We start from the raw sequence: 14,664 nt of genomic DNA, 5'->3' as shown, positions 1-14,664 counted from the left end.
TCCCTGCCAGTGAATAGTCATGGCATCCACTGCCTCCGCTAGTGGATCCCTTGTTCTGGCATAGAACCTGGGCACTTGACGGTTGATCCTGGATGCCATCAGGTCCACATCCGGAGTTCCCCACCTCGAAGTGATTTGGTGAAACACCTGAGGGTGTAAGCTCCATTCCCCTTCCTTGAGCTCCTCCCTGCTCAGGAAGTCGGCTTCTATATTCTCTATCCCCGGGATGAAAATAGCCGATACAGCTGGAACATTCTGTTCCGCCCATAGGAAGATTCTGGACACCTCCCACATGGCCAATCTGCTGCGTGTACCTCCCTGGTGATTCAGATACGCCACAGCTGTGGCATTGTCGGTCTGAATCCTCAAAGGGAGGTTCTGTAACCTGTCTCCCGCCAAGGAAATCACTTTCCAGACAGCTCTCAGCTCCAAGATGTTGATTGGTAACGCTGATTCCTCTGCCGTCCACAGGCCCTGAAGCCTGAGATCCAGGACTACTGCCCCCCAGCCCCTGAGACTGGCGTCGGTAGTTACTATCAACCAGTCCCAGGTCTGTAATGACCGACCCCACTGAAGTGAATCTATTTCTGTCCACCACTTCAAGGATTCTCGGGTGTCCGAAGACAGCACTATCATCTCGGATTTCATGGTCAAAGTGTTTCCTGACCAGGCTGACAAGATGTTCCATTGGAACCTCCGAGAGTGGAACCTGGCAAATTGAAGCGTCTCGAATGACGCCACCATCTTCCCCAGAAGCTTGAGGCACCTCCATACTGAAATGCTTTGAGCCCTGAGAATCTCCTGGACTAGGGTGACCAGATCCCTGGCCTTTACCTCCGTGAGGAATACCCGATGAAGATGGGTGTCTAGTATGACTCCCAGGAATTGGAGCCTTTGCGACGGTACCAACTGAGATTTTTGCAAATTTAAAATCCAGCCGTGAGCCTGCAAAAAACTGATGGCCTCTGCCAAATGACTCTGCAGCAAGACTGCTGACTCTGCTTTGAACAGGAGATCGTCCAAATAGGGTATGACTGTGATTCCCCTGAGCCTCAGCACCGCCGCCATTACTGACATTATCTTTGTGAATACCCTTGGCGCGGTTGCTAGCCCAAAGGGTAACGCCCGGAATTGTAAATGCAGGTCTCCTATGGCAAACCTCAATAAGGTCTGATGCTCCGGGTGTATAGGAACGTGCAAATATGCGTCCTGGACATCCATGGACGCCAAAAATTCTCCCTGGTCCAGACTCAGGAGTACTGACCGTAGGGACTCCATTTTGAAATGGTCTACCCATAAATGAACATTTAGGGATTTCAAATTTAGTATTGGTCTGAAAGACCCGTCTGGTTTGGGCACCAGGAACAGCGTGGAGTAAAAGCCTTTCTTCCACTCTGCCCTGGGGACTGGTGTAACCACCCCTTTCTCCAAAAGGGAGTGAGCTGCTCTCACAAGAGCTGTACGAAGCCGTGCCTCCTTTGGTAAGGATGTGGGGATGAACCTCTTCGGAGGCGGCCCTCTGTAAGGGATTTTGTAACCCTGTGTTATAATATCTAACACCCAGGCATCCTGGCCTAAAGCAGTCCAAGCGTCCCTGAAGAGTGTGAGACGCCCCCCCACTTTTGTCACTGTCGGGCGAAGCCCCTGACAGTCATGCAGAGGGTTTATCCTCTCCCTTTGTGGCTGGCTTCTTGTGAAAAGAGCCAAATTTTGACTTCTGTGTCTTGCCTCTAGAGGACTGAAACCTTCCCCTGAAAGACTGTCCTCGAAAGGACGCACCACCTCTAGGGGAGGGCCGAAAGGACGGCTTAAAAGCAGAAAATCTTGACATCTGCTTTGCTGAGGAGGCCGGCAGGAATGTACTTTTGCCGCCCGTGGCCTGTTTTATAATCTCCTCTAGCTCGGTACCAAAGAGTACCTTTCCTTTGAAGGCTAATGTTTCCAGAGCCTTCTTGGACTCATTGTCTGCTTCCCAGGCTTTAAGCCAAAGCACTCTCCTGGCATTAATGGAGACTGTGGACACTCTGGTAGCCATTTTAATAGCTTCCTCCTCTGCTTCCACTGCATATTCTGCTGCTGCCTTAATCTTTTCTGCAAGCAGTAATGCACCAGGGTCAGCCTGCAGCACGGTGCATAATTCACCAGCCCACTCTATCATGGCCTTAGAGACCCAGGCTGAAGCAATAAGGGGCCGTAAGGTAAATCCCACCCCTTCAAAGATAGCTTTGAGGTTTCCCTCCAGCTTTTTATCCACAGAATCTTTGAAAGCTGCACCGCCCTGTACTGGTAATACAGTAGCCTTGGACAAACGTGCCACTGAAGCATCCACCACTGGGACCTTTTCCCAGAGCTCCGCATGAGACTCTGGCATGGGGTACAGACTAAGGAATCGCTTAGGCATCTGAAGCCTCTTATCAGGAGTTTTCCAAGCTCCTTCTAATAATTCCTGTAACCCCTCATCTGAAGGAAAAGTAACAGCCTCCTTCCGCTGTCGCTTAAAAACACCCTTAACAGGAGTCTTATCCTCCACAGTCAGCTTTAAAGCCTGCTTCACAGCTACAATGAGATCCTCTATACCAGCAGTAGAGTTCTCTTCCAAATCATCACCCTGATCCCAGGGGATGTCATTATACTCTCCTTCCTCTTCATCTACCACAGTAGTTAAAGCATAAGACCTTCTAGGGGTCCCTGCCACATCATCCATTTTGTCCAGCATTTCACTGAACCTGTTAATCCCTTTTGCAGTATCCTGCATCACCTGAATCAGTGCAGGATCTGCCTGGGTAAGAGGCAAGGAGCCAGACGACTGCTGAGATGATGGCATAGGTCTCTGTGATTCTACCAGCCCATCACTCTGCCTGTCCAAAAGCTGCACCAAAGCGTTTACTGACCTGCCTAGGGCCCTGGCCCACGCAGGTTCCATATGCTCTGCCCTATGGGGATCGCTGCCCATGGGTCTCACATCAGCGCAAGTAATACATAAGCCCCCCTTGGCCATCTGCTCAGGGACAAACTTTTGTGTGCAAACATTGCACGCGCTCAGTGCATTAAGGGCTCCCTCCCCCAAAACCACAGCCTGATGCTCAGACATGATGCAAGTGATAATTGTATATCTAACAGTATACACAGTGCAAACAATTGTACAAGCGCTTATACAAAGTCAATGCACCCAGTCACTTAGCTGTCTGTAGGTTTCTCTGCGGGGAAGCGATGCCCAGGAAATCCAAGTCACTCTGCCAGGATCAATTCGCCAGCTCAGCTCCGCTGCAAGCGTTCTGAAAGGCGCCAAAGTCAGAGTGAAGGAAGAGACCAAAGTCCCTGCTGCTGCGGGGTCCGTGACCTTTTGGCGCCAACCACCCCCAGCTAGCCGCTCCTTAGGTAGGATTTCCTTGTTCCAGTGTCTCCCCCTCAAATGGGGACCACTTGGAACATGCCTGTCACAGCGCTGCTGTCCTCTCAGTCAGGAGCTCAGCGTGTAAGCTCCGCATAAAATGGCCGCCGCCATCACGGAGCGCCTGTCCCCCATGATCCCCACCTAACTGTGGAGCCGGTTTCAGGCAGCTCCGGAGCCCAGGCAGCCTCTTAATAGAGGCTATGAGCGCAGCACAGGGAGACCAGACAGCGTCTACCCTGTGCACAGATAGCTGACAGGACGCGCTTCTGTCAGCTCCTGCTGCGCTAGCAGTGTGAGGATTCACTATGAAAATCCTCACACTGTGCCTACCTAGCTAGGGTAATAGTTAATAAAATAATAAAAATCCCCTAACTACTCTAATTCTTCGGCTGCTCCTGCAGCCCTTTAGAATAGCACCCACTCCAGTGGGCACCTAACACGAACTGAAGAGTCCAGGGATGCAGTAGGGGAGGAGCCTACCCTCTAAAGCTTTAGGATAGGTGCCTGGCTCCTTCGGACCCTCCTACATCCCAGTGTTGAGCTGTGTCACCAGGACCATTGAAAGAGAAAGAGAGAGATAGGGGTGCAGAGGTTTTGTTTTTTTTATATATACCTGCCAGTTGCACTGTCAGTTGCACCAAAGGTTGTGCACCTGCTGCCCCTCACTGGTAATCAGTGTCGCATCACTGATCACCTTTTTTTTTTTTGTGTGTGCTGTGGGGTCTTTTTTTAATTTTTTTTTTACACACACTGTGATTTTGGGGGTGTCCTGTGGCCGCTGTGCGCTGATCAGTGACGTACATCACTGATCATCTTTTTCGGCACAGGGTTGATCTATTTTTTTTTTTTTGATCAAATTCCTGTTGCCTTTGAGCGCTGTTCAGTGACGGACGTTACTGACCAACATCTGTGCTCAATTTTTGGCGCAGGACCTTTTTTTTTTTTTTTTTTTAACCCCTTCAATTTTTTTTTTTTTTTTGTATAAAGTATTTTTTTTTTTCTGCACTACATACACACTACACACTACATACCCCCCTGGTTGAAATAAAGTTTGTACCCCCCCCTACACTATACACGTGTTGAAACATTTCACTACCAGTAACACAAAAATAAAAATGGCATCCCAAATGTCATCCCAAATGTCATCCCAGTCATCCAGAAGAATGTATTCAGTGGAGGAGGCATATGCCATGCTTGCTTCTGACTCTGACACAGCCAGTGATGCAAGCGGGGAATTTGAAGGATTCGCCTTAAGCTCCTCTTCCTCCTCTGGTGATGAGGGACCCCCTCAAAGACGCCCCCGTAGAGCAGCTGAGACCCCCCCCCAATAATTGATCTCGTATGGACCCCACCACCAGACAATTTTGAGCCCCAGGTTCCTGAGTTTTTGGCCATGCCAGGAATCCAATTTGATTCCACAGGTCTCAGAGAAATTGACTTTTTCAAAGTCTTTTTCTCTGATGATTTTATAAATTTAATGGTGGACCAAAGTAATTTATATGCCCAGCAGTTTATTGCCCAAAACCCCACGTCATCATTTGCTAGGTGGACCCCTGTAGATGCAGTAGAGATGATGACGTTTTGGGGTCTGGTGTTTCATATGGGCATAGTAAAAAAGCCAGAAATTAGGCAATATTGGAGTACAGATGTTCTGTACAGCACCCCATTTTACCGTATGGCCATGCCCCGGGCTCGATTTGAGACGATCCTTAAATTTTTGCATTACAACGATAATGCACAGTGCCCACCCAGAGATGATCCCACCTTTGACCGGCTATTCAAAGTCAGGCCGGTCATTGATCATTTCAGTGCCAAATTTGAAGAGATGTACATCCCAGATAAATTCATTTGCATAGACGAGTCCCTTATACATTTTAAAGGAAGGGTTAAATTCCGCCAGTACCTTCCCAGTAAGAGGGCAAGGTATGGCATAAAAATGTATAAGCTGTGTGAAAGCACCTCAGGGTACACTCACAGGTTTAGGGTATATGAAGGGAAGGATTCAAGAATTGAACCGCCAGAATGCCCCCCCTCCCCCGTAGGTGTTAGTGGAAAAATTGTCTGGGATTTAGTGCACCCTTTCCTGGATAAAGGTTATCACCTCTATGTGGATAACTTTTACACTAGCATCCCCCTGTTTAAGGCCCTTGGTTCAAGAGGTACAGCAGCTTGCGGTACTGTGCGCAAGAACCAAAGAGGCCTCCCAAAAACGCACATTGCCCAAGTAATGAGAAGGGGTGAAAGCAGGGGAATATGCACCGAAAATATGTTGTTGGTCAAATATAAGGACAAGAGGGATGTCCTTATACTGACAACAATTCACGGAGACAGTACCACCTCCGTCCCTGTACGAGGTACCAGTACCCACACCTCAAAACCTAATTGTATCCTGGATTACAATAGGTACATGGGCGGAGTGGATCTTTCAGATCAGGTACTGAAGCCGTACAGTGCCCTGCGGAAAACAAAAATCTGGTACAAGAAGCTGGCCGTGTATATCATCCAGATGGCACTGTATAACGCTTACGTGCTATTCCGTTCTACCGGCCAGAGGGGGACATTTATGCACTTTCAAGAGGAAGTCATAAAGGGCCTAGTATTTGGGAACCAGCAGGCAGAGGGCCCCAGTACTTCTAGTACTGGCCCCCGTATTGTACCAGGGCAGCATTTTCCGAACGAAATCCCCTCCACTGCAAGAAAGGGCAGGACACAAAAAAGGTGCAAAGTTTGCTATAAAAAGGGAATAAGAAAGGAAACTATTTTCCACTGTGAAACTTGCCCCGACAAACCCGGCCTATGTATAAAGGAGTGTTTTAAAATATACCACACATCTATGGATTATTAGGTTCATCATTTCACCGTGCTTCGGGGGTCTTGCTAATGCCACATAGCACCCACCAACATTCCACCAGAATCTGAGCTGCAAAATCCAAAAATCACTCCTTCCCTTCTGAGTCCTGCCATGCACCCAACTGGTATTTTTTGGTCACATGTGAGGCATTGCCGTACTCGGGAGAAATTGGGGCACAGATTTTGGGGTGCTTTTTCTCCTTCATACCTTCTGAAAATGAAAAATTTTGAGCCAGAACTGCATTTTTGTGTAAAAAAATGTAATTTTTCATTTTCACTGCCCACTTGTATCAAAATTGGTGAAACCCCTGGGGGTTTAAAATGTACACTATACCCCTAGATGAATTCCCTGAGGGGTGTAGTTTGCAAAATGGGGTCACTTGTGGGGGGGTTCCACTGTATTGGTGCAACATAGCACCCACCATTCATTCCACCAAAATCTGTGCTGCAAAATCCAAAAATCACTCCTTCCCTTCTGAGTCCTGCCATGCACCCAACTGGTATTTTTTGGTCACATGTGAGGCATTGCCGTACTCGGGAGAAATTGGGGCACAGATTTTGGGGTGCTTTTTCTCCTTCATACCTTCTGAAAATGAAAAATTTTGAGCCAGAACTGCATTTTTGTGTAAAAAAATGTAATTTTTCATTTTCACTGCCCACTTGTATCAAAATTGGTGAAACCCCTGGGGGTTTGAAATGTACACTATACCCCTAGATGAATTCCCTGAGGGGTGTAGTTTGCAAAATGGGGTCACTTGTGGGGGGGTTCCACTGTATTGGTGCTTGGGGGGTCTTGCTAATGCGACATAGCACCCACCAAAATTCCACCAGAATCTGAGCTGCAAAATCCAAAAATCACTCCTTCCCTTCTGAGTCCTGCCATGCACCCAACTGGTATTTTTTGGTCACATGTGAGGCATTGCCGTACTCGGGAGAAATTGGGGCACAGATTTTGGGGTGCTTTTTCTCCTTCATACCTTCTGAAAATGAAAAATTTTGAGCCAGAACTGCATTTTTGTGTAAAAAAATGTAATTTTTCATTTTCACTGCCCACTTGTATCAAAATTGGTGAAACCCCTGGGGGTTTGAAATGTACACTATACCCCTAGATGAATTCCCTGAGGGGTGTAGTTTGCAAAATGGGGTCACTTGTGGGGGGGTTCCACTGTATTGGTGCTTGGGGGGTCTTGCTAATGCGACATAGCACCCACCAAAATTCCACCAGAATCTGAGCTGCAAAATCCAAAAATCACTCCTTCCCTTCTGAGTCCTGCCATGCACCCAACTGGTATTTTTTGGTCACATGTGAGGCATTGCCGTACTCGGGAGAAATTGGGGCACATATTTTGGGGTGCTTTTTCTCCTTCATACCTTCTGAAAATGAAAAATTTTGAGCCAGAACTGCATTTTTGTGTAAAAAAATTTAATTTTTCATTTTCACTGCCCACTTGTATCAAAATTGGTGAAACCCCTGGGGGTTTGAAATGTACACTATACCCCTAGATGAATTCCCTGAGGGGTGTACTTTGCAAAATGGGGTGACTTGTGGGGGGGTTCCACTGTATTGGTGCAACATAGCACCCACCATTCATTCCACCAAAATCTGTGCTGCAAAATCCAAAAATCACTCCTTCCCTTCTGAGTCCTGCCATGCACCCAACTGGTATTTTTTGGTCACATGTGAGGCATTGTCGTACTCGGGAGAAATTGGGGCACAGATTTTGGGGTGCTTTTTCTCCTTCATACCTTCTGAAAATGAAAAATTTTGAGCCAGAACTGCATTTTTGTGTAAAAAAATTTAATTTTTCATTTTCACTGCCCACTTGTATCAAAATTGGTGAAACCCCTGGGGGTTTGAAATGTACACTATACCCCTAGATGAATTCCCTGAGGGGTGTAGTTTGCAAAATGGGGTCACTTGTGGGGGGGTTCCACTGTATTGGTGCTTGGGGGGTCTTGCTAATGCGACATAGCACCCACCAAAATTCCACCAGAATCTGAGCTGCAAAATCCAAAAATCACTCCTTCCCTTCTGAGTCCTGCCATGCACCCAACTGGTATTTTTTGGTCACATGTGAGGCATTGCCGTACTCGGGAGAAATTGGGGCACATATTTTGGGGTGCTTTTTCTCCTTCATACCTTCTGAAAATGAAAAATTTTGAGCCAGAACTGCATTTTTGTGTAAAAAAATTTAATTTTTCATTTTCACTGCCCACTTGTATCAAAATTGGTGAAACCCCTGGGGGTTTGAAATGTACACTATACCCCTAGATGAATTCCCTGAGGGGTGTACTTTGCAAAATGGGGTGACTTGTGGGGGGGTTCCACTGTATTGGTGCAACATAGCACCCACCATTCATTCCACCAAAATCTGTGCTGCAAAATCCAAAAATCACTCCTTCCCTTCTGAGTCCTGCCATGCACCCAACTGGTATTTTTTGGTCACATGTGAGGCATTGTCGTACTCGGGAGAAATTGGGGCACAGATTTTGGGGTGCTTTTTCTCCTTCATACCTTCTGAAAATGAAAAATTTTGAGCCAGAACTGCATTTTTGTGTAAAAAAATGTAATTTTTCATTTTCACTGCCCACTTGTATCAAAATTGGTGAAACCCCTGGGGGTTTGAAATGTACACTATACCCCTAGATGAATTCCCTGAGGGGTGTAGTTTGCAAAATGGGGTCACTTGTGGGGGGGTTCCTAACTTTTAGCATCTTATGGTGCCTAGAAACCTACATGGTGCCTAAAAAATAATCTCATAAAAAGGAGGCTCCAAAATCAAGTAGGTGCTCCTTCTATTATGAAGCCTGAGGTTTGGTCAACGTGCACACTAGGGCCACATATAGGATATTTATGAAAACAAAAGAATTGGGGGAATCAATTTTTAGTCACATTTCTCTAGTAAAATGTACTGTGTTCCTTAGAAAAATGTATTAAAATTGCAAATCTGCAAAAAAAATGAAATTTTGAAATTTCACCTACACTTTGTTTTAATTCCTGTGAAACACCTAAAGGGTTAACAAACTTCCAAAATGCTGTTTTGAATACTGTGAGGGGTGCAGTTTTTGAAATGGTATCATTTATGGGGGTGTCTCACATACAAGTCCCTCAAAGTCACATCAGAACTGAACTGGTCCCTAAAAAAATCAGTGTTTGAAATTTTCTTGAAAATTTGAGAATTTGCTATTCATATTGTAAGCCTCCTAGTGTCCAAAAAAATTAAAAGGAAGTTGAAATAATGATGGCAACATAAAGTAGACATATGGTCTATGTTAGTTATTAACTATTTTGAGTGGTATGATTATTTGTCTCACAAGCAGAAAATTTAACATTTTGCAAATTGCTAAATTTTCCATTTTTTTACGACATTTTGGTATTTTTCACAAAAAAACACAGACTGTATCGACCCAAATTTACCACTAATTTGAAGTAAAATGTGTCACGAAAAAACAATCTCAAAATCACTGGGATAAGTAAAAGCAAAAAAAAGTTATCCCCACTTAAGTGAGACATGTCAGATTTGAAAAAAAGGGCTCTGTCAGGAACGCAAAAACTGGCTCTGTCAGGAAGGGGTTAAGAGATGTTTCTCTGATATTTAACATGGACAGTTCAATGAAAATCTATGGGAGAGAGTGTTCTAACCACAGAAAAGCCGCAACTGTAGAGAACAATCAAAGACCTGCACTTGGAAGTAAGGCTGTGTTACCGTGCATTGACGTGTCAAAGGATCGACAACACTAAAGGTGCTCATACACTAGTAAGATTTATCTTCAGATCTGGCTGGTTGGAACAATAACGTTGTTATGGATGAGTGACAGTTTGTCAGTTTTCCAGCATTTCCAAGCAAATGGTCAACTGTCATTTGCTCTCATCCATAACCATGTTTTTGTTCCAACCAGACAGATCTGCAGATAAATCTGCGTGTGTATGGCCACCTTTACTCTGGGTTATACTCTTCAAAAGGCATTGCACCTCTGCTTCGGGTACGGATCATTGGACAGACTAACTAGGTCGATATGATGGCAGGTCGACATGATGGGAGGTCAACATGGGTTAGGTTCACAGGGTCATTAGGTCGACAGTCAAACGGTAAACATGGGTTTTTTCCCTTTTTGTCCCGAATGTCGACACGGACACTGAAACGTAGACCTGCGTCCCCCTCATATGGCTCACTGCGCTCGCCATGCTTCTGGCACGGTGCCTCACTGCGCTCGGCACACTATTATATTCTCACATCACGTCCTAGTGGATGCTAGGGCATGAAATACCGCATGTCGGCTCAAAAAAAAAAAGGGGGGGAAAACCCCAAGTCATCCTTTTGACTGTCAACCTTCCCCATGTCGCCTTTCCTGCATGTCGACCTAATTGACCGTATCCCTATGCTTCGGTGCGCTCTTAGTCAATTGTTCAGACAAATCAACTTTTTTACTATACCTTGGAAGTATTCCAGAATAAGTAATTTTTGTTTGTGCGCCTGGACATTTATTTGTATTTATAGTTAGTCTGATTTAGTCCGGGACCATGTAAGGGCCTCGCAGCACCAGTTTGGTAACAACTGTTTTACATTGTTTCATCACAACAACAATAGCTGGGCAGTGAGGGTAGAATATATGACAGTTGCTAGAACACAGATGCATAATCTTACCTGCCTTATTGCTTTGTGGGCTGATGTGTAATTCTGTTCATCTTCCATGTTACTAAACGACCTTGCACTTGACAACCTGTCCAGAAGGTCGCCTTTCTGGGAGCGCATTTGTGCAAGAAATGTCTCCGTGCCTTTGGGGGTAAAAAAGCACAACACACATTAAAATAGGGATACCCAATCAGAAAATGTCTGGGGGTTTTACGGAGAATACTGTCCAAGCAGACACTATGGCAGTGTTTTTCAACCACTGGGCCATGTCACACTAGTGTGCCTTGAGCTGTTCTCAAGTGTGCCCCCAGATCTAGGGATGCCCAAACCAGTTTACAGCCATCACCAGTTCAACTGTCATTTACTGGTCTCTTCTTTTCATGTAAAAAACCAATGTATTTTATTTTTGTTACCTGTGGGGACCAGTGTGATTTATTTTATATGGGGGCCAATAGGTTTGTTTTTTTTCCTGTGGGGGGCAATGTGTTTTGCCCTTTGGGGATCTCATGGTGTGCCTTGGCAATTTTAAAATCGTATTTAGTGTGCCACAAGGTAAAAAGGTTGAAAATCACTGCACTATGGTGACTGAACCTACAAGAGAAGTAAATGAAAAGAACAAATCCATTTCAAGAAGTCTAGCTCAGGATAAGTACAGGCATTGTACAAGTATTGGCCAGTACGGATGGTGTAATGGTTAGCATTACTGCCTCATAGCACTAAGGTCATGGGTTTGACTCCCACCATGGCCCGAACTGTGTGGAGTTTGTATATTCTCCCCATACTTGCGTGGGTTTACTCCGGGTTCTCCGGTTTCCTCCCACAATCCAAAAATACACAGGTAGGTCAATTGGCTCCTAACAAAATTAACCCTTGAATGTCTGTATGTACATGTGGGGAATATAGATTGTAAGCTCCACTGGCACTGATGTGATTGTTCAAATATTCTCTGTAAAGCGCTGCAGAAACTGTTAATAAATAAATAAAGGCAGTAATTCTATACATTTCCCCCAATACACATACAATACTGGAGGTTTATGCATGCTGCTCTTATGAACAATAATAGAATTACCAGAATATCACTAACTTTCATACCTAGTCTTCTGAATCCAGGAACCATGTCAACAAATGTTGCTGCTCCATCACTAAGCGGGACAGGAAGATGGTACCGGAACTGGTGTCCGAGCGTTAGTAGATGGTGTGCAATATACATGCAGTTGTTGTGGTGGATGGCTGAGAGCTGAGGAAGTTTCTGGAGGTTTTCTCTACAATTCAAGAAAACAAAAAAAAACAGTCTACATGTGTACGGAAGGACAGGGAGACCGTAGAGCAAGTGGTAACATGCGACTATTGCAACAGAGTTGAATGGAGAGGTGGCTCGTGGGTAATTGACAGCTACACTACTCCCAAAATATTCTGAAAGTACATTGGCATAATAATAATAATAATAGGGCAGCTAGCCAAAATTGAATCGAACCTGAATCGCACCGCATGTCCACACCTTAATACAGATGAACGCAGATAGAGGATTGTGCTTAACCTGCCATTAAATGCAACATGAGGTTTACAAATACTTGTTACTATGTTTTGTCTTGAAAGTTTGCTTACACTCCCAAAAAAAGACAAAGGAAATCGTTCTTTTAAATTTCTATGACATTTATCATTGTTACAAATATTTTTTTCCCCTGACTTCACATTAGATATTGACGCAGTCAACCAATAAACACTGCACCTAAGAGGCGAGGTACTGTAGTCTACATAGAATATTACAGTACTGCATTAAAGGCAATATCTGTTTCGGTATAATGAATGGTTCATCATCAAAAGGAGGTGCAAGTAGAAAGGTGAAGTCAAAACAAAGTCGTCACAACTGACCTTCCAGTATCAGAATGACAAATAGCACATTACTCCATTCCAGAACACAAGACATGGCTAAAAGGGAATTCTTTCATTTTAATTTATACTGGGCAAACAATAATAGGCCTCGTCTCTATGCCAGTGCTACAGTATACCAAGAAGAGAAATGTGCCTGTTCTGATGGAGACCAGGATCTGTGAACTCCTGCAGGGCTGCAATGGACAGGACATGGTCATAAAGTATGGGGCAGGGGATAGGAGTCTGTCTAAATACCCTCTAACTACCTCGGGATGGCTCCTGAAAATATGGCAGAAGGGGGTTCATCAGTGTCTAGATCATCGGAAATCAGTCTGTACTGCAGAAATCTACCGAAGACCAGGAATGGTGAAAGCTCTGCCCCTTTAGGGCTACCCTAAATCAGAGACACCTACATTTGTAAAAATTATTTTAAAATGCTATGTCCTTAATTACTAACTATCTAGTGATCCCATCTGATAATACAGCACACAAATAATAGTTTCTTCTGATGAAAGCACCAGAATAGATAGCGAAACGCGTCAAGGTTAAATGGTACGGGAAAGTTCTCGCTGTGAATCAGAGCCGGCATCGGATCTGCTCTTTACATTATCACGCTGATGTGCCATTCCTCATAGAGCCTCCGTACATAATGAGTCACGACACGCGGGGCACGAGAGCCGCCAGCTCCCATGGGACTCCACCAGCACCCCAAAAAAAAAGCATTTTATTCGCATCACTATGCAAATAAACCAAACAAGAATTTGTTGATTACATTATGTGCAATGTGTATATTCTGTGTGCGATTGCAGCTGCATGCAAAAAGCTACATTATAGTTCTCTCCAGGAACACACTGTAGCATTTGCTTTGCAAATGCTGAAAAACACACACAAAAAAAAAATATGTAATTTTGTATGCAGCTGCAGTCGCAGACAGAATATAGGCATGCCACATTTTTTATCAGCAGGAGCATTTTATTTGTATATTGGTGTGGATAAGACTTACTTATTATTGAGGTAAAAAATAAAAAGGCACAAAAAGACGCTCAGTGTTAGTAAATGGGCACATGACTAGAAGCACGGTTTAAAATATGACTGTGAAGCAACACCGACACCCCTTTCACACTGCAGTAATATGCCAGGTCTATCCTGGGATGGCGAGCGGTATGAAATGGCCATTTAGAATATCCCGGGTCCAGCAACTGGGCAATCTGACCTGGGATAAAAGAAGAAGTGTTATTCCAAGGGTGGACCCGGGTTGCTGGGTAGTGTGAACAGGTAACTCTACGGAGGAGAAAGCAGTGTCACCTCAGTGCTGCCTCCTCCTCCCCCGCCTGACATGCCGCCACTCCGCCGCGCCCCCAGAATGAGGTCAGTCTACCCGTTCCCGGTGAGCAGCTAAACACAGCAAATGCTGGGTCGCTCCCTGGATGGACCAAATACCGGGTGCAACCCAGCATTTGCTTTGTGAAAGGGGTATGAGCCAGGGCAGATCTATATTTACTAACAAGACAAGCTTGAGATGTATCTTATATACATTTAAGCACTTTTTGGGGTCCAACTTCTTTACTAAGGCCAGCCCCAAAATACCCATACATTAGGATCCTCATTCTGTGTGACTCAGTAAGCTGCAAACAGAAAAAGACAAATCTGTGGGTGTAGGATGGACTTGTGAGGGTCCTCTACACTCCACAGAGCCCGGCGCTAAATAAAAAAGGAAGGGGATTGGTTGAAAATAGGTAATATAATTTATCCTGAGCTCAGCTGCAGCAGGTGCAAGTGAGTCTACGATTGCTGTATGTCCGCCTCTGCTATTTAAGGCATCTGCATTGTTTCTTAATTGGCGGTTAATTAGCCTAGTGGTCCTATTACATTAAACAACAATGTGCCTGGTGTCATTATCGCAAAACATTTAGA

General features: G+C 44.9%; 1 protein-coding gene across 1 annotated transcript in view; it reads right to left on the bottom strand.

The window, feature by feature from the left end:
- Nucleotides 1–14,664, bottom strand: part of ZW10 (zw10 kinetochore protein) — a 49,189-nt gene that overhangs the window by 6,863 nt on the left and 27,662 nt on the right. Inside the window, exons 12-13 of the mRNA XM_083163233.1 lie at nt 11,971–12,140; nt 10,891–11,021 (exon numbers count right to left, since the gene is read on the bottom strand). Of these exons, the coding sequence (XP_083019359.1) occupies nt 10,891–11,021; nt 11,971–12,140 (301 nt within the window). The remainder of the gene's footprint in view (nt 1–10,890; nt 11,022–11,970; nt 12,141–14,664) is intronic.

The sequence above is a fragment of the Crinia signifera genome, chromosome 19 (assembly GCF_055691185.1).
Source record: "Crinia signifera chromosome 19, ASM5569118v1, whole genome shotgun sequence".
NCBI lineage: Eukaryota > Metazoa > Chordata > Amphibia > Anura > Myobatrachidae > Crinia > Crinia signifera.
Note: the sequence above shows the minus strand (reverse complement) of the source record. Positions and strands in the feature narration are given on the sequence as shown.